Source organism: Aethalodelphis obliquidens, unplaced genomic scaffold, assembly GCF_003676395.1.
Source record: "Aethalodelphis obliquidens isolate GAN/ISIS:26980383/991018 unplaced genomic scaffold, ASM367639v1 scaffold2, whole genome shotgun sequence".
NCBI lineage: Eukaryota > Metazoa > Chordata > Mammalia > Artiodactyla > Delphinidae > Aethalodelphis > Aethalodelphis obliquidens.
The window spans coordinates 61,454,274-61,478,810 of record NW_020837946.1 but is presented as its reverse complement, the minus strand read 5'-3'; the positions used below and the strand labels follow the sequence as shown (position 1 = coordinate 61,478,810).

The 24,537-nt window shown below is 41.1% G+C and overlaps 1 protein-coding gene across 1 annotated transcript in view; it reads left to right on the top strand.

Moving 5' to 3' along the window:
* The window catches only part of MYO3B (myosin IIIB), a 407,025-nt gene that overhangs the window by 243,153 nt on the left and 139,335 nt on the right, over nt 1-24,537 (top strand). The window contains exons 23-25 of the mRNA XM_027128624.1: nt 4,708-4,787; nt 12,014-12,091; nt 14,281-14,486. Of these exons, the coding sequence (XP_026984425.1) occupies nt 4,708-4,787; nt 12,014-12,091; nt 14,281-14,486 (364 nt within the window). The remainder of the gene's footprint in view (nt 1-4,707; nt 4,788-12,013; nt 12,092-14,280; nt 14,487-24,537) is intronic.

The window sequence follows — 24,537 nt, the reverse complement described above, 5'->3', positions numbered from 1 at the left end:
ACACTGTATTTACATTTAAATTAAAATGGAAACTTCTTATAGGTAATGTTTCTGAAAGGTGTGTGTGGCACATCTGCCGAGGTCTATTGTTTATTCATGCTGTAAATCCTTTGAAATGTGTTAAAATGCTCCCCACTCATTATAAAGCTCCTGCCACCCCTGGATTACGACTTTGATGTCACCAATCCTGCTTCAAAGGGTTCTTTCTGGGCTATTAATCACAGTTTAGCCTCTGAAGATATCGCCAGAGAAAACATTTGGACATCTTTGTGCTAGACTTGCTAAAAACTTTGAAATCTTGAGTGTCTTGCAAATGCACAAATTGCAGCATTTCCTTTCATTGACAACTTTTTATTTTGCTACAGGATCAAATGACATTTTAGGTAAAAATGCAAACAGATCTCTTGGTTTGGGAGGTTAGGGATGAGAGAGGAGATGAAGGGTGGGTGGTGAGGAAGGGAGATGGGAGTCTGAGCAGGCCGTTCAGACCCTTCAAAGGCAAGACGTGGTAGGAATTAAAGTGGCCAAGACATGGAGGTTCAAAATGGAGTTGCCTTATCATTTTTTCTCATCTTTATATTTTGAACAAACCAGTATTCACAGTAGCCAATTAGTGAGATTCTCTGTTCTTCTCTTACCTTCTACGCTCTGAGAGCTATGTGAACTGTTCAAGCAAATCATCGTCATCATCATCATCGATGCTAGTAACACAAAGTGAGCACTTACCTTGTACCAGCTGTGTGTTGACAGTGCTTTTCGTGAATTATTTCATCCAATGCCCATAAACGGCTCTGAGGACTAGGTACTAAGTACTGTCTTCATGTTGTAGACAAAGAAACCAAAGCTCTGAGATGTTAATTAACTTGTTCAAGGTCAGCCCCTATGACTCAGAGCCTGTCCCCCCTGCCTAACTAACTCTCTCTTCATCAGCTGTTTCAATGGGGGTGGTCAGGTTCCTCCCTTCAGGCTGAGGGACCCATACTGACAGATCTGCTCATCAGTCTGTACCTTAAATCCTGGCAGTAGTGTTCTCTATTGCCCACCTTCTCTTTCAGGAAAACTCCCAGCATCTTTTTTCTTCCTTATTTGTCTCTTTCTGTGACTGGTAAGCCCTAATTGGAGACTTTTTTGTGGTAAAAACTTATAACGTGAAACCTACCCTCTTAAGAGACCTTTGAGTATACAGTATGGTATTGTTTACTGTATGCACACTGATGTACAGCAGACCTCGAGAAATTTTTCGTCTTGTATGACTGAAACTTTGTACCCATTGAACAACAGCTCCCCATTTCCCTATCCCCCCAGCCCCTGGCAACTACCTTCTCATCCTTGCTTTTATCAGTTTGACTGCTTTTGGTACCTCATATAAGAAGAATCTAACAGTATTTGTCCTTCTGCGACTGGCTTATTTCACTTTGCATAATGTCCTCCTTGTTCCTCCGTGTTGCCCCAAACGGCATGATTTCCTTCTTTTTCTAAGGCTGAATAAATATTCCATTGTATGTACATGCCACATTTTCTCTATCCACTCACCCTTTGACGGATATTTAGCTGTTTCCACTGCTTGGCTATTGTGAATAATGCTGCAGTGAACATGGGAATGCAAATATCTCTTCAAGATTCTGCTTTCAGTTCTTCTGGATAAGTAGCCAGAGGTGGGATTACTGGATCATATGGCAGTTCTAGTTTTAATTTTTCAAAGAACCTCCATACTATTTTCCGTAGCAGCTGTATCATTTTACATTCCCACCAACAGTGAGTGCATAAGGGTTCCAATTTCTCCACATCCTCTCCAACACTTGTTATTTTTTGTTGCTGGTGGTGGTGTTTTTTATGTGGGGGAGGGAAAATAATTTTCCCTCTACCTTTCTAGGTTCTTAGCTGAGACACCCCTGTAATAAAAAGACAGATTTAATGGGAGAAAAACAAACAGAAATTCAATAACATGTATACCTCCTGTATACATGGGAGATATCCAGGGAAAACTGACTAAACTCCCTGAAATGACCCAAGCCACCAACTTAAACATTATATCTAGCTAAAGACAAAAGATGTTGGGGAGGCTAGTTATTGGAGTTGACTAGGAAAAGCACAGTAAACAAGGGTAAGGTTGTTATGCAAATTTAAGTTGGTGCCTTCTCCATTGAGAAGAGTTCCTAGAGGTTTAGAGTCATCTCTTTCTGGTACAGAGAGGGAGACACCTTTACATATGGAGATTCCCCTTGTAAATTTTTCTTACAAAAGGGTAATTTCTGCTTAGTTTTCAGAGCTTCACATGTGTCTGCATTTTTAAAAAAATAACCAGCTTAGAGTAATCAGTATGTCAAAGGGGCTTATTTTGCTCCTCTTCATTTATAATGGCCACCCTAACAAGTGTGAGGTGATATCTCATTGTGGCTTTGATTTGCATTTCCCTGACTGTTCGTGAAGTTGAGCATTTTTCATATACCTGCAGGCCATTTGTGTGTCATCTTTGGAGAAATGTCTATTCAAGTTCTTTGCCCATTTTTTAATCAGCTTATTTTACTTTATTTTTTGCTGTTGAGTTGTAGGAGTTCCTTAAATATTTTGGAAGTTAGCCTCTTATCAAATCTATGGTTTGTAAATATTTTCTCCCATCTCTGGGTTGTTTTTCCATCCTGTTGATGGTATCCTTTGCTTTGCAGAAACTTTTAGTTTGATACAGTCCCAATTGTCTGTTTTTGCTTTTGTTGCCTGTGCTTTTGGTGTCCTAGCCGAGAAATAATTGTCAAGACCGGTGTTAGGAAGATTACCCCCTATGTTTTTTTTCTAGGAGTTTTATAGTTTCTGGTCTTACATTTAAGTCTTTAATCCAGTATGAGTTGATTTTCCAGTATGATGTAAGATAGGGTTTCAGTTTCATTCTTTTGCATGTAGATGTCCAGTATTCCCAACACCATTTGTTGAAGAGATAATCCTTTCCCCATTGTGTAATCCTTTCCCCATTGTGTAAAAGATTGTTTGACCATATGTGCATGGGTCTATTTCTGGGCTCTCTATTCTGTTCCATTCGTCTGTATGTTTATCTTCAGGTCAGTACTGTTTTGCCATATTGTTTTGATTACTATAGCTTTATAATATATTTTGAAATCAGGAAATGTAAGGTCTTCAGCTTTTGCTTTCCTTCTCAAGATTGTCTTGGAGTCCTTTGTGGTTCTATATGAATTTTAGGATTGTTTTTTTCTGTTTCTCCAGAAATGCCATTGAGATTTTGATGGGGATTGCACTGAATCTGTAGATCTCTTTGGGTAGCATGGACATTCTAACAATATTAAGTCTTCTAATCAATGAACACAGTGAAGGGTAACAGAATATGCCACCTCAAAATATGCCACTTTGGCATTAAAATTATTTTAAGCTGAAGGCAATTGAGAAGAAGCAGATACAAGAAAAGGCTCTCTCGCTTCCCCCTATTTGCCCAAAAGCAGGGCATAAATTTGTAAAAATAGGCCCTTCTCCTCCCTACCAGAAAGCACATAAATTAATCACCAGAAACAACTCTAGATGCTTATCAACTCAAAGACAGCACCAGAGGAATCTATATAACGCATTAGCCCTTATCTTCCGTTAGCTTCCCTATATATTTACCTTCCCACAATTTCCCGCTCCTAGAAACTCAAAGTTCTTTTCCTTTGTCTTGTCACTTCTTTATAAATTTATTATTCTTTTGTTAAGATGTTATGCAAGCCCAAGTTCTAACCACCCCTTTGAGTTACTCATCACTAGGTACTCCTGTATATGTGTGATACATGCGTTAATAAACTTCTGATTGCTTTTCTCTTGTTACTCTGTCTTCTGTCAGTCTAATTTTTAGGGCCTCAGCCAGTGAACCTAAGATGAGTAGAGGAAAAAGATTTTTTTCCTCCCCCACAATGGAATTGCTTTCCTTTTCTTTTGTTGTAGTTTTCAGTATACAAGTTTTCGCCTCCTTGGTTAAGTTTACTTCCAAGTATTTTATTCTTTTTGATGTTGTTGTAAATGGAATTGTTTTCTTAACTTCCTTTTCAGATTTTCATTGTTAGTATATAGAAATGCAACTGATTTTTTTATCTGTTGATTTTATATCCTACAACTTTGTTGAATTCATTTGTTAGTTCTGTTAGGGGTGTGTGTGTGTGTGGCGGGGTGTGTGTGTGTGTGTGATCTTTAGAGTTTTCTACATATAAGGTAATGTCACCTATGAACAGAGATAATTTTACTTCTTCCTTTACAATTTGGATGCTTTTATTTCAATTTCTCACCTAACTGATCTAGCTAGGACTGCCAGTACTATGTTGAATAGAAGTGGTGAGAGTGGACATTCTTGCCTTGTTCCTAATCTTAGAGAAAAACTTTCAGTTTTTCACTGCTGAGTACATGATTTGTGGGCTTTTCATATATGGCCCTTTTATGTTGTAGTAATTTCTTTCTAGTCCTAGTTTAAGTGAATTTGAGACCTTTTGTCCTTTCTTATTTGCTTATTAAACTAATATATATTCAAATTATATTACAAATTATTTATAACTTATAATTTACTTCCAATTTATATCATTGAAGTTTCAAAATTCAAATTTTTCCAAATTTTTCAAATTCAGAGCAGATCATTTAGAACATTCTGAAAAATACAAGGGCACAAAGAGAAAAATTACTCATCATGCTATTGTTTCACTTTTCCTTTGCCTTAACTTCTTTGTCTTTTTTGCTCAGGTAACTTGGCCCAGACAAGAGCCAGGATAACAGCAGCCTCAAGATCTTTGCCTCCGCATTTCAGTGCTGGGAGACCCAAGGTAAGTAGTATGTTTGTACTCAAAATACTGTGGACGACAAGATGTTCCCACCCTAGGGATTATCCTAGGTGGGCAACGTTAGTTTCCTTTATCTGGCCCACTACCTGGGCAGTCTGGAAGAGAGATTGAAGGGATTTAGGAATCAGGGGTTAGGAAATTTGAAACAGCACCATGGAATCCTTTGCAATCCTGTGTCAGGGAAAAAAAAATTTTCCTCTACCCTCTTAAGTTCAGTATTTGGGAGAATGTGAAATAAACTGACATATTAGCAAGAGAAAAAAAAAATACTTTAATCATATACATACAGTAGTTCACCAAATAAGTGATTCAAAGGGCCAGTTAGATTTCGGGGCTTATATACCATCTTAATAGGAGATGAAGAGAGGAAGAAGGACGTTTCTGGGACAACAAATGACTTTTGGGAGAAATAAATGGTCCTTTAGGAGAATAGATGGGAGGTATAACAGTTTTATGACAATGTCTATTTAGGTAATTTCTTATCCCAGTGCTGACTTCTCATCTCTGGTGATAGGAGTCAATCTTCTCTGATTGCAAAGCTCCCCTCTCGGAGGGGATTTGAGACAGCTGTATTCTTTTGGGAGGCTTTGCTTTTAGGCAGATAAGGGGAGTTCCAAAAAGCTTCTTCTTGCAACTGTTGATTCTTACACGTCTTCAGTTCAAAATAATCCTTATGCCACTGTGGCATATCTAGACCCCTTCACCTGATTTTCAGAAATATCACTTAAGATACAGAACAATGACACTTGAAAATTGTTGACACTTGAAAATAAAGTCCATCTAGGAAGAGATAAAGCACTTTTCCTTGAAGCTATCACCAACCTACAGAGGAGGATAACAAAAGGAGTCAGCAGGGAGGAAGTAAACCATACCCTTTCCTATTTCTCTGCTTTGCTCTCTGAAAAATAAGCGGTGCACTTGTCCATGCAAAAGGGGTGTTAGAAGCGTTCCTAAATATCCCACTGTAAAATATTTTAAACTCTTCCATCCTTCCTGATAATGCTTAGCACAAATCTCAAGGACTGGCTGGTTAATGCTCATTGTATATACTAATATAACACCAAGAAACAATAATGTTAAAGGTGATGGGGTAATAAACAGGTCATATCTCTGAATTTTCTTACCTTTTTGTTTACATTGAATATTAAATAATTCATTTAATAAAGAATGATCAATACAGCTGCACATAATGCCATTGACTATTACCCCCGAATTGATAGAGATGTACATATCTATATTTACTCTCTCTGAGAATAAAAGACCTGCACATAAATAGGGATTCAGATCATCTTTGTTAACAGTAATTTTTACACCCACATTGTTAGTACAATCTTGTGGAATAGTCTACTTTTCAACCTTGTGAATTTGTGGCAAGATGTTAGGGCTATTTAACATGAGTTATATGGGCCCCTCAGTGAGATTTACAGAGAAGTTTCAGTGGTTATGAGAGCCTCTTGATATTACATGTAAAATGTTGTTTGTGTTAAATACAGTTGATTCTCATTATTCACAAGACTTATGTTCTGTAAAGTTACTGTGAACACTGAATCAGCAAATTCTGAGCATTGCTCCTAGAGGAAATATGCGGTTAGGTTCCTGCAAGCCTCTGGTTACAACACTTTTGTCAACTGATTAATACATAATCTTGTATTATGTGTGTTTCTATTAAAAGATACTTTATTTAATACAATTGACCCTTGAACAACATGGGGGTCGGGGCACCAACTCTCCACACAGTCGAAAACCCACATATAACTTTATAGAGGGCTGTCTGTATCCACGGTTCCACAGATGCAGATTCAACCAACTATGGATCGTGTAGTAGTACTGTATTTACCATTGAAAAATATATGTGTGTAAGTACATCCCTGCAGTTCAAACCTGTGTTGCTCAGGTCAACTAGATACTTCTTATAAATAATTAATTATATGTAGTATTGCTTTGTATAAAACAATATTTCAAGTACAGTATTTGTATCATTGAACTCAAGGCCAACGGCACTATAACTCATGCCTTGAACAAAGCTAATCTAACACACAAATGTTCTCCAACAGGCACTTGACAGCCTCCTTCCACTTAGGAACACTAGACAGCACTTCAGCACTATGATTAGGGGCTATTTTATATTTATTTATTTATTTTTAATAAATTTATTTATGTTTTATTTTTATTTTTGGCTGAGTTGGGTCTTTGTTGCTGTGCACGGGCTTCTCTGGTTGTGGCGAGCGGGGACTGCTCTTCGTTGCGGTGCATGGGCTTCTCATTGCGGTGGCTTCTCTTATTGTGGAGTACGGGCTCTAGGCGCATGGGTTTCAGTAGTTGTGGCACGCAGGCTCAGTAGTTGTGGCACGCAGGCTCAGTAGTTGTGGCACGCGAGCTCTAGAGCACAGGCTCAGTAGTTGTGGCGCATGGGCTTAGTTGCTCCACGGCATGTGGGATCTTCCTGGGCCAGGGCTCAAACCCGTGTCCCCTGCATTGGCAGGTGGATTCTTAACCACTGCGCCACCAGGGAAGCCCCAGGGGCTATTTTAAACAGTAAAATCACCAGCCAAAAGCACAAAAATGCGGCACAAAAATCGTGGCGCTTAAGTAGACCTTGAAAAAGACACTTGTTTACAGCATGAGAGCTGGAACAAGAAGACAGAGTGTCACCTTGTTCAGCCTCAGCTGGAAGCATGCACATCAGATGTCGAAGTTTCCACTGCTCTGCATGTCTGCAAATGACCGTGAAAGCGTGTGAGCACTGATTGATTTGGAGATTACAAATACATTTCAGCAAGTAGGCAAATTCACAAATACAGCATCCACAAATAATGAGGATCAACTGTATATGTGTTTTTTTGCAGTCATTGGCTTCCACCAGATTCTAAAAAGGATCGTGACACGTTCCTTTCAAAAAGATGAAAGACTCCTGTGTAATATTCTCTGTCAACTCATATTCCCCTCCTTTCCTCAATTTGATTTTTTGACTGCTGGACTCTGCCAGGACCTATCCCCCTGCCTTCCACATTGGGTATCAGCACGTTGTTATCTCCCTCCCTGCCCTGCCTACATGAGAAGTGTGCCCTCGAGTGTGTGGCGTATATTTACATCACTATAATAAATACAGGTGAGATGAAAATGACTAGAGATTTATTGTCCCTGGGAAAGAATATGAGCTGAAAGTTCTAATTAAGGCATCAGAAAATATGAAGGGTAACAACAGCAATAAAAAACTCCATCAGTTCCTCTCTGCCTTCTCCAAGGTGAAACAGCAGAGGTGGCCTTGCAGAAAGCTGACCTCCACCACATTCAGCACCCTCACACTGGGCCGGTGTCAAGGCCAGCCTTGCTTCCTCATTCAGTGCTGTGGAGACTTTTGAGGGAAGTGATGCCGTAGGGACTGTTTCCTTGAGAGAGGGATGGATCACTTGACAGCCGTAAAAATTCTTGACCAAAGGCCTTGTCAAGAACCTAAATATAAATACTTCCGAGGTTTTGGGATGCAGATAGTAGGTACTTACGGAGACCAAGGGGGAAAAGAAATCCTTCAGTTTTTCATTTATTGTTGAGATCTAGATGGTTTGTGAGACTTTTTGGAGTCTGTGTCTTTATGCTAAAGTAAATTTAGTTGACAGATGAGGCAAATCTTTTTAATAATACCATGCTTTCAGACCCATTCTATAAGTTGTAACAGACCACATAGAAAGGCAGTATGTAATGTTTAAGGAGTAGGTTTTGGAATCAGAACTGGGTTCAGATCTAGGCATGGCCAGTTACTAGCTGCAGGACTCTGGGAAATTTACCTAAAGTCTTTGAGCCTTAACTTCTTTATATGTAGAATAGGAGTGATAATAGTGTTTACCTCATAGGGTCCTTTTGAGAATTCATTGACATAGTGTAGGCAAAGTGTTTAGCCTAGTGATTTCACATCGGAAACAGTAAATGTTTTATTACTCACATTTTGATAACCATCTAAAATTCCATGTGTGTAGTCCATATGTATACAGAAGCTTGCTCATTTCCTGTGGGCTTGGGGTCTGTACCACAATTTGTAAAGCTTACTCATGACTACTTTGAAGGCTAACCAGCACTGCTCACAAGGAATGGGGTAGGACATTTGTCATGTGGGCAAAAAACAAGCTTGCTTAGCTCCAGTTGGCTTATATTGTTGTAGCAATTGGTGGTGTAGAAGAAGGGTATACTGGGTTAGAAAGACAATGTTTTTATCCAGAATATCAGTTCTACTGATCATTTTGAAATTGTTTTCATTGGAAGTATTTTCTCTGCCAATAAATAAAAAGATGTCCTTGCTGTGTTGCATGGGCGCTAGTACTCACCTTATTCCATGGAACAAAACCCTGCATCCTTAGTATTCATCACTAAGCTAAGACTGAATCCAACATGGTAATGAAGGAAGGGGAACTGACTGTCCTCTTGTGTGTGTTCAAGGCAGGGGTTTTTAAATAACACAGGCTTTGGGAAGTTAACACGTCCAAGTCCATACAGCTATTAAGCAGAGGAGCCAGAATTTGAAGCAGGTGTGTCCAGTTCCAAACCCTGTGCCCTGTAGCACATACCCCCTGCGCCTAGGAAGCCTTTCCTGTCTCTTTTCCTCCTGTCTGAGGTAAAAACTTATAAGATGCTATGGAGAGGACTGGTTTTTTGTTGTGAAATCCCCACCTTTGGAAAGAACTATTTGTTAGATGATGACCTCAATAGAACCTACTTTCTGGATTGTTTCTAAGAGACATTTTTTTTTTAATTAAATGAGGCTACCATTAACTAAATTAGTTCAGAAAGACAAGCTCTTAGGTTAGACAACAACCTTCTCATCTCTTTTTTTTTTTTCTTTCGAGTTTTTTTGAATTCTGTGGAGGTCATGGCAGGCCCAGTGCAGACAGAGGTCTCCTACTTTGAAAGGCCAGGAGAGGCAACTTCTGGTATGTCCCTTGTCTGAAGTGAAATTCCCTCTTTTGGATCCACTCCATGCACAGGAGAACTTCATGACTATGCAAATATGCAAGAGACCCTTGACCAACCCAAGACCTTTCCAAATTCTTAAATTAGAAGGTACCCCAATAGTATATTATTTATTCTTTAAAATATAGTACTAAATATGTAGGTGATGAACTGTAGACAAGCATTAACATTTCCAAGTTACATGTAACACAGAATAGGTTTTTACTTGCTTTACAAGAGTTACTCTGTATGTGAGTATAAGGACAGAACTAAAGTCGTGCTGGGTGGCTACAGGAGCACACCAGCCCTATAACCTGGATTGCAAATTAGTGCTTCTTTCTGTATTTTTCCAATTTGCTGCAGGGGATGGGTACTGATCTTGAAAACAATACATATCACACTTTTTAAATTATGTCTTAGCAGAATTAACATACATCAAAGATTTTTCTGATCACTAAACTGTTAAATTCTCAAATGCCAAGGGTCTACTGTATGTTCTGAGGAAGGGTAACAGGTAAATGCTACTAGTAGGAGAAACATGGATGAACTTTTCAGCTGCCCTTTCACAGTGAATTACAGCTTGAGAGGCTGGCGTTCTCTGGCTAATTTGAATGAAAAGGGAGGGAAAGGAAGGAGGAAAAGCAGGGTTCAAAGCAAGCTGTGGTTCTTCAGGGAGGATCTCTGAATAAAAGAAATAGTGAGAAATTCCCAGAAGCTGTGTGCACATGAAGGTCAGGTGGGGAGAAAGAATGTTTAGGAAAACTCTCAGAATTTACAATTTGGCCGAAGGCAGACCCTAGCCAAGATCTTTCTTCCTTCAGTCCTAACTAGCTTTCCCCAAACCTCACCAGTGCTGAGCTCTGTCCGCCAAGTGGGGGTGAGATGGGGAAGAAAACTTCCATGTGGTCCCTGCAGATAACACCATAGGACCTCTGCAGGTGGGGTGGGTGTGTTTGTGTTTTTCTCTTTTCTCTGTGAGAGCAGCCTTCCTTCTCAACACAGAGCTTTCATTTCCTCCTTTCTCATTAAAAATATTAAAAAGTCAGACCTACAGGCAGTTGTACCATTGCTTCAGCTGCATCCAAATGAAATGATGGCTTTGGGAACAGATCCAATCTGCAGCCTAGAGAATGCAAGCTGCACCGCGGACCACCCCCCGACCCCCGACCCCTGACATTACTTCTCTCAGAGTTACCCTTATATTCCTGCTCACTATTTAGGTTGCTTTTCTAGTTTTTGAAAACTTAGCTCCACACTTATTCCCCTTCTTAAACAGACATGTTTTCTTTATCCAAGCCAGTTGAAGCCTTTTCTTCCATTTTGCACACAGTCTCCTAAATGCCCCTCGAGGTAAGCGTCATTATTCACCCACCTCCCCATGGCCCCGTCCCTTCTAGCACCAACTTCTCACTGTTGTTGAACAAGGCTGCAGACATTCTCACCCCATGGGGGGGTGGCTGCCTGGACAGCAATCCACTGAGTGGAACACACGTGCTGACAGCAGCATCTTCCAGTTCAAATGTCTGTGCTTCATATCCTTGCCACCTGTTCCAAGCAGATGGGAGGCTGCCACAGAGGAGGCTGGTGCTGAAATGCCGCTCATGTGCTCTGCAAACCAAATAGCTTTGTGTGTGCGGGAGCAGGAATTTTATTGTTGTGATAAAATGATGGAACACAGGGTGCCACAACTGTTTGCTACAGTTGTTTTCATTCTAAATTCCTTCCAGTCGGCCCAGGTAGTTGGGGCAGATGATTGGGAACAGGTGTATCCCAAGCTCTGGTCCGCAGTGAGCATGTGGTAACTCTGGGCGGCAGGAGGGGTGTGGCAGGGTTAGTATCTGATGGCCGGAAGGCGAAAGGGCTCCCCTAATGCCCTGTGGTGCAACCGGGGCTTTGGGTCCGGGGCTTTGTAATAACCCAGCCTCATGGGTTTTGCCCAGTTTTCTTTTAAGAAATAATTTGGTCTCATGTGACATTATTGGAGAACTTAATAGTGGCCCATTAGAGCATGGAGAAATACAGAAATAGCACTGCTGGGGGTTTGTACTGAGACCATATAGTATGTCACAGAGTTCGGTCATTGTCAAGAGAGTAGAACAGTGTGAATTCTGTTTTTCTTTTAGATGTCTTTAAAATCCTCCCCCATGGTCTGTACAGTTGTGTCCTAAACATCAAGGCCCCTCAGATATTTGACCAAATTACCTTTCAGATTTGGGGAAAATAAATTGTCTATATCCTCAAACCATTCACCTCTGCCTGTGTTCCAGGTGGACACTCTGGAGGTGATACGGCATCCGGAAGAAACCACCAACATGAAGGGGCAGACCATGGCTTCTTACTTCCGGGTATGGAGTCTTCTTGATCTCTATTCTGCCTCTTTCCAGAAAGGACTTGCCAACCCTTCCTACAAGAGGCCCAGATACCACAGAGTCACTGAAATAAGAGCAAAGCTCAAGAGTCATTTTAGAAAGGTGGTGGTGTATAGGGAGAGGAAAATTATAACAGGGAACCCCCCTCTGAAGACAGTGTTCTCTGATCTCAGAAAGACCAGATGAGCCCTCAAGTGTCTACAGAAGGCCCTCTCTGCCACTGGCACATAGCCCTGTCCATTGAATGTGCTGATTCTGTTAGCATTTCAGCTGCTTCTTGGCCTTAAAACTACTGGAGTCAGCCACTTTTCCAGCATATTTACTGAGAAGTAAAGTAGTTAATACAATTCCAGAAGGTGGTTTATCAAGTTCATGAGAGGCTATGTCTTAGCTTTGACTTTCTTTTCCTAGATTGAATTGACCCATTGCAAGACCCATTTGCCTGAGCCCAGTTATTTCCCATCTCTGTTACCACAATTCCTCATGTTTCATCTGGTGAAATGACTCCTTTGAGTAAAAACGTCGTCTCTAGAGGGACTCTGTCAAATGCACATTAGATAGGAAAGATAAGACACTGTCAATTTGTACTAATTTGAACAGATTTGTTTATCTTCAAATTATGAAGCATTGGGGTTGGAAGCCCCTTTTAGATCATTGACTGTGGGGAGCTGAGGTCCAGGCAGCTTCACGACGGACATGCTGTTAAGCCAGAGATGGAACTACTGAACTCAGGGACGACGAAATAAGGTTGTAAGTTGGGGTCGGCCACAGGAAGGGGTTTGGCAGGAATGGTAAGTCAAGTGGATCATGAGCTGGAGTTGCCAGGCAGGCTGAAGGGTGGGCCTGGGAGCCAGCACCGTGCAAAGAAGGTTCCACCAAAAGCTAGCAGGTTCAAGAAAGATGTAAAGCTAAGAAGTCTGACTTATCCAGCTGTGCTTTAGAGGCAGACTGGAATTGGCCTCAGGGGTATGGATTGTAAGGGCCTAGAGGACTTTGGGTCCAGCACTCCATCTGTGCAGTGATCCCTTCTCCAGCAGGTGGGTTTTCAGCCCCTGCTTCGTCCCTCATGGTTGGACATTTCTAATTGCCACTTATTTCTTATCTGAGACCTACCCTGATCATGTCCCTTTAGTGGCTTGACTATATCGTCCTAGCGTGTGTGTGTGTGTGTGTGTGTGTGTGTGTGTGTGTGTGTGTGTGTGTGTGTATCCCATGGGATTTGGAGGCTCTGATGGACTCTGTGAGGCATCCTCAAGATCCTAGAGTCCCTCTTTCAGCAGAAGAAGCCTCTGGCTTACAATTTTCAGAAATATATCCGTAACAACCAGTTGGGTGTCCTCAAAATAGTGGTCCCCAAATGCTAAAAAAAAAGGCACATTGCCAAGCTAGGTAACCGTGTATTGGATTAGTAGGAGGTAGGATTATGAAATAATGAAACTGATTTTACACGTGGCTTGTAATTGCCCCTGAAGGCATGTCCAAAAGAGGAGCTGCCACAGTGGATGCCCGTGAGGACCAGTGAGCACCGCTCAGCTTTTCCGTGTGCTCTCTCTCTGCGAGCGCCCCTGCCAGACACTCGCTGTATGTTAGTTCATCTTCATTATAATCTGTTTTCCCGCTGATTTTCTTGTTTTCTTTGCCCTCTTTATTTTTCTTGTTTTTCCTCTGCCTTATTAACCATGACATTGGTAAGGTTTGCTTAGACTTGCTGGTGATTGTTAGGTTGAAGAAGCAACTGACCCCTCCCTGAAAGCTGGACGTTTTATGAGACCAGTGCTCTAACCCCTGAGTTAGGGAGCCAAAGCTGGATACTTTAAATTATGGATACAGTTTATGAACACCTTGGCATACCAGAGACAAGCTAGTTCTGGTGGTGGAGTTACGAGGTAACCTAAGCAAGTTCTCAGGCAGCTGAGTTTCTGCCAAATGGGATCTTGCCTGGCACCAGGTGATGTTTAAAGAATACTTTTGAATCTGTGGGCAGTGATAAGTACTTGTCAGAACTTACATTGTTATTTCTTTTTGTTGGATTCTTGTGTAGCCTCAAAGGTTCCATGAGTTGTTTACGAGCCAACAAACTGCCCTGGAGGCCCAGCAGGCCTGTGTCGTAATTATCTATTATGTTTGTGGTAACCTCATTTCATGTGTGTTTTTCTCCCTGGTAGTATTCTCTGATGGATCTGCTCTCCAAAATGGTGGTGGGACAGCCCCACTTTGTACGCTGCATCAAGCCCAACGATGACCGAGAGGCACTGAAGTTCACCCGAGACAGAGTGCGGGCCCAGCTCCGCTCCACAGGCATCCTAGAGACGGTCAGCATCCGCCAGCAGGGTTATTCCCACCGTATCCTCTTTGAAGAGTTTGTGAAAAGGTCAGTCTGGTATCTTGGGAACTACATTATGTTCAACACAGCTCTGCCAAGGCCCTTCTGTCCCCTGGGATCACTCCTCCTGCCCACTTGCCTCCAAACATGGAATTGGCTAGTTACCAGCTAGCATTTACTTGCTTCATTGCTGTGTTTCTCCTGTGCTCCAACTAAATTATACAGTCATCTGGAGGACAGGTTAAGCTCCCTCCTGATCACATTTGAAAAATAAAAATGTCCATAGATATTTATCTGTTATATATCCTTAGGTTTCAAAATCTCCAGATATTTAATCGCTATGACAAAATTATCCCTCCATAAATGGGTCAAGCTTCTGGCAAATGTAAATGCACCCAGGCATCCACGCCTCTCCCAGCATCTGGCACGATATAATGTGATAGCTAACATCTACATAGCACCTGAATTGTCCCAAATATATAATCTCCTTTGATCCATACAGCCGCCCTGTAAGCTAGGCTTTATTATTATCCCCATTTTACAGTTGAGGAAATTGAAGCACAGAAGGAAATTAAGTGATTTTACCAAGATCCCATGCTAGTAAATGGTTGAGCCAAAATTTGAACCCAGGCAGTCTGGCTATAGCAGCCACACTTTTAATCTCCTCGGTCTACTGCATTCCATAAATGTTTATTGCAAAAACTGCTGTAGAGCTTTCTAAACCCAGAAACTGCCTTTACCTAAGAGTGAAATGCTGCTCTTTTCTGAACAGCTGCCACAGGTATGCCTTACACATGCATATGATTACAGGTAGGATTTTCACAGAACTTTCCGTGAAGAAATAAGGAACAAGAATAACAAAAAACCATCTCTGAGGAACACTAGTGTCTGAGGATATCCAGAGAGGAAAATTAATATTCATTATAAAATCTGTTTCTTTTTACCACCATTCTGAAACTAATGCCCAAGGTCATTTTTCCATTTTTTCCTCAGGGAAGAATGGATCCTAATATGGCAGGTCGCTTCATCAGGTCTTCCCAATGCCACTAAATTGCATGGAGACAAAAGGGCAAAAAAAATTCCTTGCAATGAGAGCTTTTAAATTAAAAATAAGAACGAAATGGCTTTTTAAAACGAAGTGTCTTAGAGCCTCTTTTTCCCTCTTAAATTTGGAGGTGGAACAAACAAACAAAAAAAGATTATTTTAGCTCATGAATGTGACTAGTCAAGTATTTTTAGCCACTAAGTGTTGAATACATAAAAATATTTAAGAAAACAGGTCAAATGCTAAACAGATTGGCACTTCTTTGTTCGTAATCAGAAAGCCAATAGGCAAGTATGAACAAGAGTTTCAAAATGTCAGTAAATCTGAGGGTATCAAAGATTCTGAGCCAGCAGGTTAATTGGTATTTTGATCCTTTTGAGCAACTTAACAACAAAATGGATGAGTTAACAGTTTCCCCCCTTGATGTTATTCAACAAATAGGTGCGCCTCTTATCTTCCTGTTCAGGAGTGCTGTTTTGTAAACTCTTAGCAGGAAATATGCAGACGAAACAATCAAAGGCAGGGCTTATCAGGTGGTGGTAAATAAAAGATAAAGACTTGTTTAATGTTACTCTTTACCTTTTTGTATTTTCTGGCTCTCAGTACTGAAGCCTGACGTGCACACCTGAAAGGCTGTGTTTTGAGGATTATGTTGTCGGGTTCCCAAATGCAGAAGAACTTCCCCAAGTCACCCAAGTCTGCAGACATGGCCAAACCTAAAACATTTCTTTGCCCCATCATCCTTGAATAATCTGGCAAAATGACTTAGATGTGCCCTTCCTATTCTCCATTCATGGAGCCTTCAAAGAAAGGGTTACTTCCAACACCCTCTCATCAATGGGGCCAGGTGGATTGGAAGCATTCATCTATCTAGTCTCAGGTAGGCATGAGAAAGGCCACCTGACAGTGCTGGGCAGCTGGCTGAAACCTCCTGGAAGTCATGCTGTTGAGACATCACAGAAAATGACTATGAACACTTACTGGCTTTGTGGTCATTGGGCTCTGAAGTGTGGTCTGGCAGAAGGTCTATACTGGGGTAACACATATGACTGCACATATTGGGATGTGTTCTGGCCAATGTCTCAAGGGTAGCACAGCACATTCAGTTCAAAGTCTTATGGTTTGTTTATTAAACTCTGTAGTAAATAATATAATTTAGTGAGGAGGTCGGAGTTCTCGTCTCCTCTTGGATATAGTATTTGGCAAGTAACCTAATATTTCTGTAAAAGGTGTTTCATCATCTGCATGATAAGAAGTCGGGAATACACAGAGCCCACACCCTAAAGATTTTCAGAGATTACATGCAGATTCCGGGGCCTTAGCCTCTGAGTCCTCCAGAAAGGCCCACCTCTCCCACTTGAGCTCACAGGAGGGAGAACTGCATTCCCAGGACCCGATTCATAACAGTTGTTAAATCAGTGTCTGTTGAACAAAGTGAAACTCTTACCTCTTCTCCTTCATCAGCAACTTCCATTTCTTCTCATGATGGCATGAGAGCTATGTGCCCTGGTATCTCCTTCATCTCCTTCTCCCTTCTATTCCTCTACTTCCTCTCCTCCAGAAATCTAGGGTCACCTCTGTCTTCTCACTTTCTTCAAACAATCCATCAAAAGTCCTGCCAACTTTACCTGCTAAAGCTTCTCAAAAAGTTTCCCTTGGGGGCTTCCCTGGTGGCGCAGTGGTTGAGAGTCTGCCTGCCGATGCAGGGGACATGGGTTCGTGCCCCGGTCCGGGAAGATCCCACATGCCACGGAGCGGCTGGGCCCGCGAGCCATGGCCGCTGAGCCTGCGCATCCAGAGCCTGTGCTCCGCAACGGGAGAGGCCACAACAGTGAGAGGCCTGCGTACCGGAAAAAAAAAAACAAAAAAAGTTTCCCTTGGGAATTTCCCGATCCCTTCTCCCAAGGCTTTATTAATCCCCCATCCCTTCTCCCAAGGCTTTTTAATAATAATAATAATAACAATAATAATAATAATAAAGCAACAGCTTGAGATATAATTCATATATGATAAAAATCACCCTTTTAAAGTACACAGTTCTAAGGTTTTAGTGTATTCACAAGTTGTGCAACAATAACCACTATCTAATCTGAACAGCTTTTTATGTGCTTATTGGTCGTTTGTATTATTTCCTTTGAAGAAAGGTTTATTCAGATCCTTTACCCATTTAATTATTGATTTTTATATACTCTGGATACTAGCCCATTATCAGATATATGATTTGCAAATGTTCTCTTTTATTCTGTGGGTTGTCTTTTCAATTTCATGATGGTATCTTTTCATGAATGAAAGTTTAAAATTTTGATGAAGCCTAATTTTTCTGTGTTTTCTTTTGTCAGTAATGCTTTTGGTGTCATATCTAAGAAACCATGCTTAATCCAAGGTCATGAAGCTTTATTCCTATGTTTTCTTCTAAGACTTTTATAGTTTTAGGTCTTATATTTAGATCAGTGGTCCATTTTGAATTATCTTTATGTATGGTGTGAAGTACAGGTCCAACTTAATTCATTTGTTCATAGATATCAAGCTTTTCCTAGCGCTGTTTGTTGAAAAGAGTATTCTTTCCCCTGTTGAATTGTCTTGGCATCCTTGTTAAAAATCGATTGACCGTAAATTGGTCATAAGTTATTTCTGACTTCTCAATTCTATCCCATTGATCAATACCTATTCCAAACCTTTTGAGGCTCTTTTGTCCACCCTCTTGACTTAACTTCCTAAATGGACTTCATGCCTGTTCTGTTTTCCAAAGAGCCACAGAGTACAATTTACCTAAAATTCCTATCTAATCATGTTGCTTCCTTGATTAAAATCCTTAATTGAAATGACCATCCCAGACCTCACTGGGTGAGCATCAACCCCTCTGCCTGATATGGGGAGTCTCCCTGTCTGGATCTTGCCCACCTTTCCAGTCTCTTCTTTCTTGTCTTCCCACCTCTCAGCTCACATTCCAGCAAAAACCAGACTACTTAAGAGTTCTAGGAACACCCCACGTCATTCCATGCTTCCCTGCTTTGAGCAAAAGCTCATGTTGTGCTCGTGCTTTGGTGCCTGAATCCCCCTTCTCCAAGTTTTCAGTCAGCCGACTTACCCTGGCTAACCCCTGCTCATTCCTCAGGACTTTGAACAGGCATTTTCTTCCCTGCAACACCCTCCTTGACTCTCCCAGGCTGAGTTAGGAGCCCCTCTGATGAGCTTCATCAGTAGCGCTGACTACATTGAGGTAGAAACTAGCTGCTGGTCTCTTACCTTGACATTAACCACCTGGGAGGCAGGGATATTTTGCAGCCAACTTTGTATCTGTCCTGTCCGGCACTGTTCAGCACTGTCCCTGATACAAATTAGGCGTTTAATAAATATTTATTGAATTGAATCAAACTTTTACTCCTTCCCCTTCATCACTATCTTCTTTTACCATCTCCTGACTGACTCTTTGGTCCTTGCAGTTCTGAAGTACATGACAAGAATATGGAGCTGGCTTTGTTGAGGTTAAGTTTAACCTGCATTATAAAGTAGAATCTAGATTGTTAGAGCATAAGATTTCAGGTAAGTGATAAGTAGCTCTCTATCAAGAAAAGGTAAGAAACCATAATAAGTTAATAAAAAGTCTCTACCCAGCTTGAAAATGCTATTATTAGAGTTTGATACATTAAAAAGGTGACTTTTAAACAAACTTTCCTTCCTTCTCTCTACAATAAACGCTGATGTTTTTTTTTTCTAGAAGAGACAGACTTCACAGGACAAGGGAGATTCTCTGCTCTGGCTCCTTTCTAGACTCTTTTCTCATCTTCCCACCTCTTAGCTCACATTCCAGAAAAGAAGGAATCTTTTAGATTAGAGCTCCCTAACATAACACAACATATGCCCTATTAAGGCAAGAGCCTCTAAAAGCAGGCTGCTTACTTGGTGTGTTAGTCAGGAATCTTTTAATAACAAGTGACTGAAACTGAAGTGAATTGAAGCAAAATTTAAAAGGGGATGATATATTGGCTTACATAACTAGGAAGTTCAAAGATATGTCTGGATACAGGACATCAAGCCATTTTACCAAACCACTGTCTTCTTTTCAGCAGCTTTGCTTCCCCTCTTTGGAGTTTCTTGTCAGCTAGGCAGTTCTTCCTCACATGTCGGCAGAGACGGTCCCTGGAAGCTCCTGTAGGAAGCATCCTAAAGGCTTAGCAACATCAGCAGCAAGCAAGTTCCTGAGAGTTCCCATGCAAGGAACTCTCTGGTTGTCCCAGCCTGGGTCATGTGCCGGTGCTTATACCAGTAACTGTGCCCAAGGGGATGATTGGCAGGGTCTTTGGTCAAGTGCCAGGGCATGGAGTCCGCCGCATGTGAACCATGGTCTGAGGGACTCTGTTAAAGGAAGGAGAGGAAGAGGGTGGATAGGCTAAAACCATAGGCATTCATTACCCCTTATCTGACCAATACATACCCTGGAATCAACTGTAACAGTGCCAAAAGGTCTACCCCAACCTGGGTAGCTAGAGGAGATCTTTAATTTAGAATTTTCTAAGAAGAATAAAAGTTCCGTTGACAATAACAGTGTTAACTCTGGAATGAGAACTATATACAGTTTACTAAGTTAAACTAAGCATAGTTGGCTTTTTGTTTTTTGGGATCTTTGTCTTTTGAACCACCGCTCTACTATACAGCAGGTTTCTGAAAACAGTTTCCAGCTCTGCTTCACCAAGGGATTAGAAAAAACTTATAATCTATTCTGGCCCAGTTTGAGTTCATCTTCTTGCATTTTTGACACTTTTCTCTTTATCAGTATGGGTCATAATAGCCTTGTCCTATCTAGGACTGTGTTGGATGTCACTTTTCTTTGTCAGGGTCTCTCACCTGGCCTCTATTTGTACTCTAAGAATAGTCTTCAGTAATTACTTTGCTCAAGAAGGCTGCTTCTTCCCTTTCATACTGCAGAATTCTTGCCATGATTTAATACTCCCTTAACAAAGCCTTCTTTCTATCTCAATTTATACTCTAAGAGAGAAGACCCGTAAAACTCCTCACTGAGGACATCTCCAGAGTTGACCATTGACTTTCTTGGATTCTAGAGCAATCCTTTGAGATCCACGTGCTTTTGCCAGTGGATTATCTGGAGCAACTCTAGACATCCAGACATTTTCGAAGTCGACCTTTGTTTTCAAGTCTTTCATATTTGGACTTTGACCGTTGACTTCTTACTTATTTTTGTATCTCTAGCATCTTGTATGGTATGGTGTCTAGCCCATGGTGTATGTTTAGTATTTCTCAAATGAGGGAATCTATCAATTAGGAATGCATTTGACTGTGAATAACAAACAATAAATATTTTTAGTGGCTTAACCCAGAGTTTCTCAGTCTCAGCACTGCTGACATTTTGGACCAGGTACTTCTTTGTTGTGGAAGGCTATCCCTGTGCCTTGTAAGATGTACAGCAGCATCCCTAGCTTCTACTTTTTAAGATGCGAATAGCAACACCCCCCCACCCTAAATTGTGACAATAAATATTGTCTCCAGATATTGGCAAATGTCCCCTGGGGAGCAAAATTGCCCAAACTGAGAACCATTGCCAAACAGATTTGTTTGTTTGTTGGTTTCTCACAAAAAGAAATTGAGAGGTAAGCTATTTTTAATGTTATATTAGCTGTTCAATGATGCTATCAGGGGCCTGGGTATCTTCTGACCTCCGTTAATTTCTTTTTACCATCTTTAGTGTGTATGGGTTAGCTTATAGTCTCGTGGTTACAATGTAGCTGCTATCTCCCCCGGCATTATGTCTGCATTCAAGGCAGGAAGAAAGGGAAGGGGTAGGATGAATAGCTAAGTCAGCCACATTTGCCCAGCTTTTATTAGGAAAGAAAACATTTTCCCGGAAACCATTTCACATAACCTCTCATTGGCCTGGACTGAGTCACATGACCATTCCTGGCTACAAAGAGGGGTTTAGAAAGTGGGGAACGGGTCTGGGGCTGGGTGCATTGTGACCCAAAGAAAAACTGGTGTTCAGTTAGCTAGGAAGAAGTGGGAATGGTAATGGGAGAGGCACTAATTATGCTTGTCACAGAAAAGAAATCTAATGTTTATTAATTGAATGAAGGAGTGACCTGAACGACTAAGGGGCTGAATGAACTTGAATAAATACGTTCAGTTCCTCACAACCCGCTCATTTCTTACTCCTTGCTACCAGCTTATTCCTCAGGATTGTAGTTTAAGAATTTAAAAGTGCAGAAGTGCCTGAGTGGAAGCAGGCAAGATATTGAGGACCCTTTAATCCCATTGCCATGGAAAGATGTTTTTGCAGTTTTAAGCCTGCAACAAATTCTTTTAGCTCTTGCAAAGTGAACTGAATGTCATCAGTTATCACTGTGAAAACTTTATCTATAAGGACAGGGTCCCTGATATTCTCTTACAGAGCCCCAGGGTTAGTACTGGCTCACAGAACAGGAGTTGAGAGAAAAATCAGCATCACAGAAGAATCCAGACATCTCAAGAAAGACTGAAATCCAAATTTCAATTTTCAAAAAATAAAGCTGCTACTTTCTTCTCTGGGTAGTGAGCAGTGAATAGGAAAACACAAATCCTCCTGCAGCTCGGATGGCGATGCCATGCCTTATCTCTCCCAGGACATCCCTGGGGTTTTTTCTTTTCACCTATAACCACACAGATGAGAGCCTGACATAAAATAGATCTTAATGTGCTATTTAGATAAGTTACTATATCTGCAGCTAAGTGAACAGAATCCTCAGTTCCCTGCAAACTGATTTACGAGGTTGTGAGAGATATGTAAGAGATAATACTTAGGGAGGATAATGGACAGCTTCAGCATGGTGAGTAAAATATATTGCATGCTTATGTGAACAGTCTCTGCATTTAGCTTCTAGGGGCAGCAATTGAGTGGTGGCATTCTCTGGGAGGAATCTCTAACAACTGCTGTTCTTGTATACTGTCATTCCTACCCTTTTGTTGTTGTTGTTGTTTTGAGAGAATGAGTTGCTCACCGCTCCCCAACTGTGTGTGCATTGATGCCTTTTATATAGGTGAGACCTTGGATGACTTCTTTTCTCCCTTAACTCTTATATTACCATTGTTATAACTTTGGTTAGTGCAGTAAACAAAAAACATTCTAAAACTACCTTTTAAGATATCATTGAAAAACTCTAAGAGATGGCCTGGTCCAACTTTCCCATTTCACAGATGAGAAGACTGAGGCCAGAGGGATGATGTAGCTTTGCCAAGGTCCCATCTCTAAGGAGGTGACAGTATCAGTAACTCTCCAGTTTACTATGGACTGAAGAGAATTTCTGTGACCACCTCTCTCTATTCTTAGGGTGCAGTATGGGTTCAACTTGGCCTGGCCTGGCCTGAAGATCCCTCCCAACTTGCCTATAGATGATTCACAATCCCAAAACTTATTCTTTGAAGACCCTCCCTTTCTCACAGAGCCCAAACTGCTGACAGCTGTTTCTTATCTATTCAAGTATCAGAAAAATCATTTTTGTAGCTGATGGCTCTGCAAATTGAGACTGAAATCTATAGTGGTGATTTGAAAAGTGGATACAAGAGGTAATATCAATCACACTACTCTCCAAAGATACTGAGAAGCAGCAGTAATAAGCCCAGGCTGTCTTTCCCAATTTCCTTAATGTCTGCTCTCTGGGCAGCCTCATGAGCTAATTCAGTTATAGGGAGGAATCCATGTAGTAAAGAAACACAGGGAACAGTGGCCATGCTATGGAAACAGTATGTGAAGAAATAATAAAGGAAAACAAGAAGAAAGATGCTATGAAGATGTTAGACAGTATCAGTGCAGTTGAGAAGACTGCCACCCTGGACTTTTGAACTGGCTGCCTGGCTTATTCTATGAAAATCAGTAGATGTAAAACTCTATGTCCCTGCTTGGAGATTCCTTAAACAAATTTCAGTGGGACTAGCTTATGTTGGATAATAACAATGAAGCAACAGAAGGAAGACAGAATGAAGAAGATCACGGACAAAGAAGAGAAAAGGTGGAAGAGCAGGAGTATGCGAGGAAACCTCCTGGCACAGAGATGGCAGATGGACGCCACTTTGCTCTCCAGCCCCAGCTGCAGACCTGGCTCCTCAGTCAAGGCACATTTCCTCCAGAGCCCAGATGGGGCTCTGGAATTCCCTCCAATATGGTGCTCTAAGAAACCGCTGCCCAGTCCATCAGCTGACCCACGGTTGACCCCTTAGTCATTCCTGTTCTAGCATGTTCTATTCACTTTACAGTGCATATCTGCCCAACCCTGAAAACCATGGTTTAGGGATGACTCAGAGGAAAAATTGCTAGCTGCTTTTTCATAGACGTTTGGGTTGGGGAAGAGAAAAATAAATTTTTGTCAAAGGAAGAGAAGAAAGGAGAGAGGAGCATTTATTGACCATCTGCTTAAGGCAGGCTTCATGTTAGTGCTTTACATATACATCTCACTTACTACTGGTACTAGACCCCCAAATAGATAAAATTATTCCACTTTTACAAATGAGGAAACTGGTTAAAGTCACACAGGTAGTCTGTGGTACAGTCAGGATGTGAAATGAGAGTCAATCTGATTTCATAGCCCATCCTCAAAATACATAAATGACACAGTTGAACACATCCAAATAGTCATTGCAAAATCAGTCTGTAGAATTCAGGCAGAAGAAAATACATTCATAATTTTACTAGTTGTGAAATAGAATGATCAGTTTAAAGCTTAACTTTCTATTACAAATTAATTTGTGAATAAACTCAGCCTCAAATCTCTAATTCTGTTTTTCTTCTTTAGAAAGTCTCCCATTTAGAGCATATGAGGAGGCAGCAACAGCATCAGAAACATTTATTAAGCACCTATTGTGTGTGCCAAGTGCTGTAGTGAGCGCTACGGAATTAGAATTTACAGTCTCAGGACTTCCACAATCTAATAGCATAGATCAATGTGACTTTTTATCCGAAGGTCCAAATTTGAAGAGTCTTCTTAAGGATATAACGGATATAATGACTTTTTTTTTTTTTTGGTAGCAGATGGTGGCCAGCTGTTCTGTCTTTATTAAAGGCCAAACATGAAG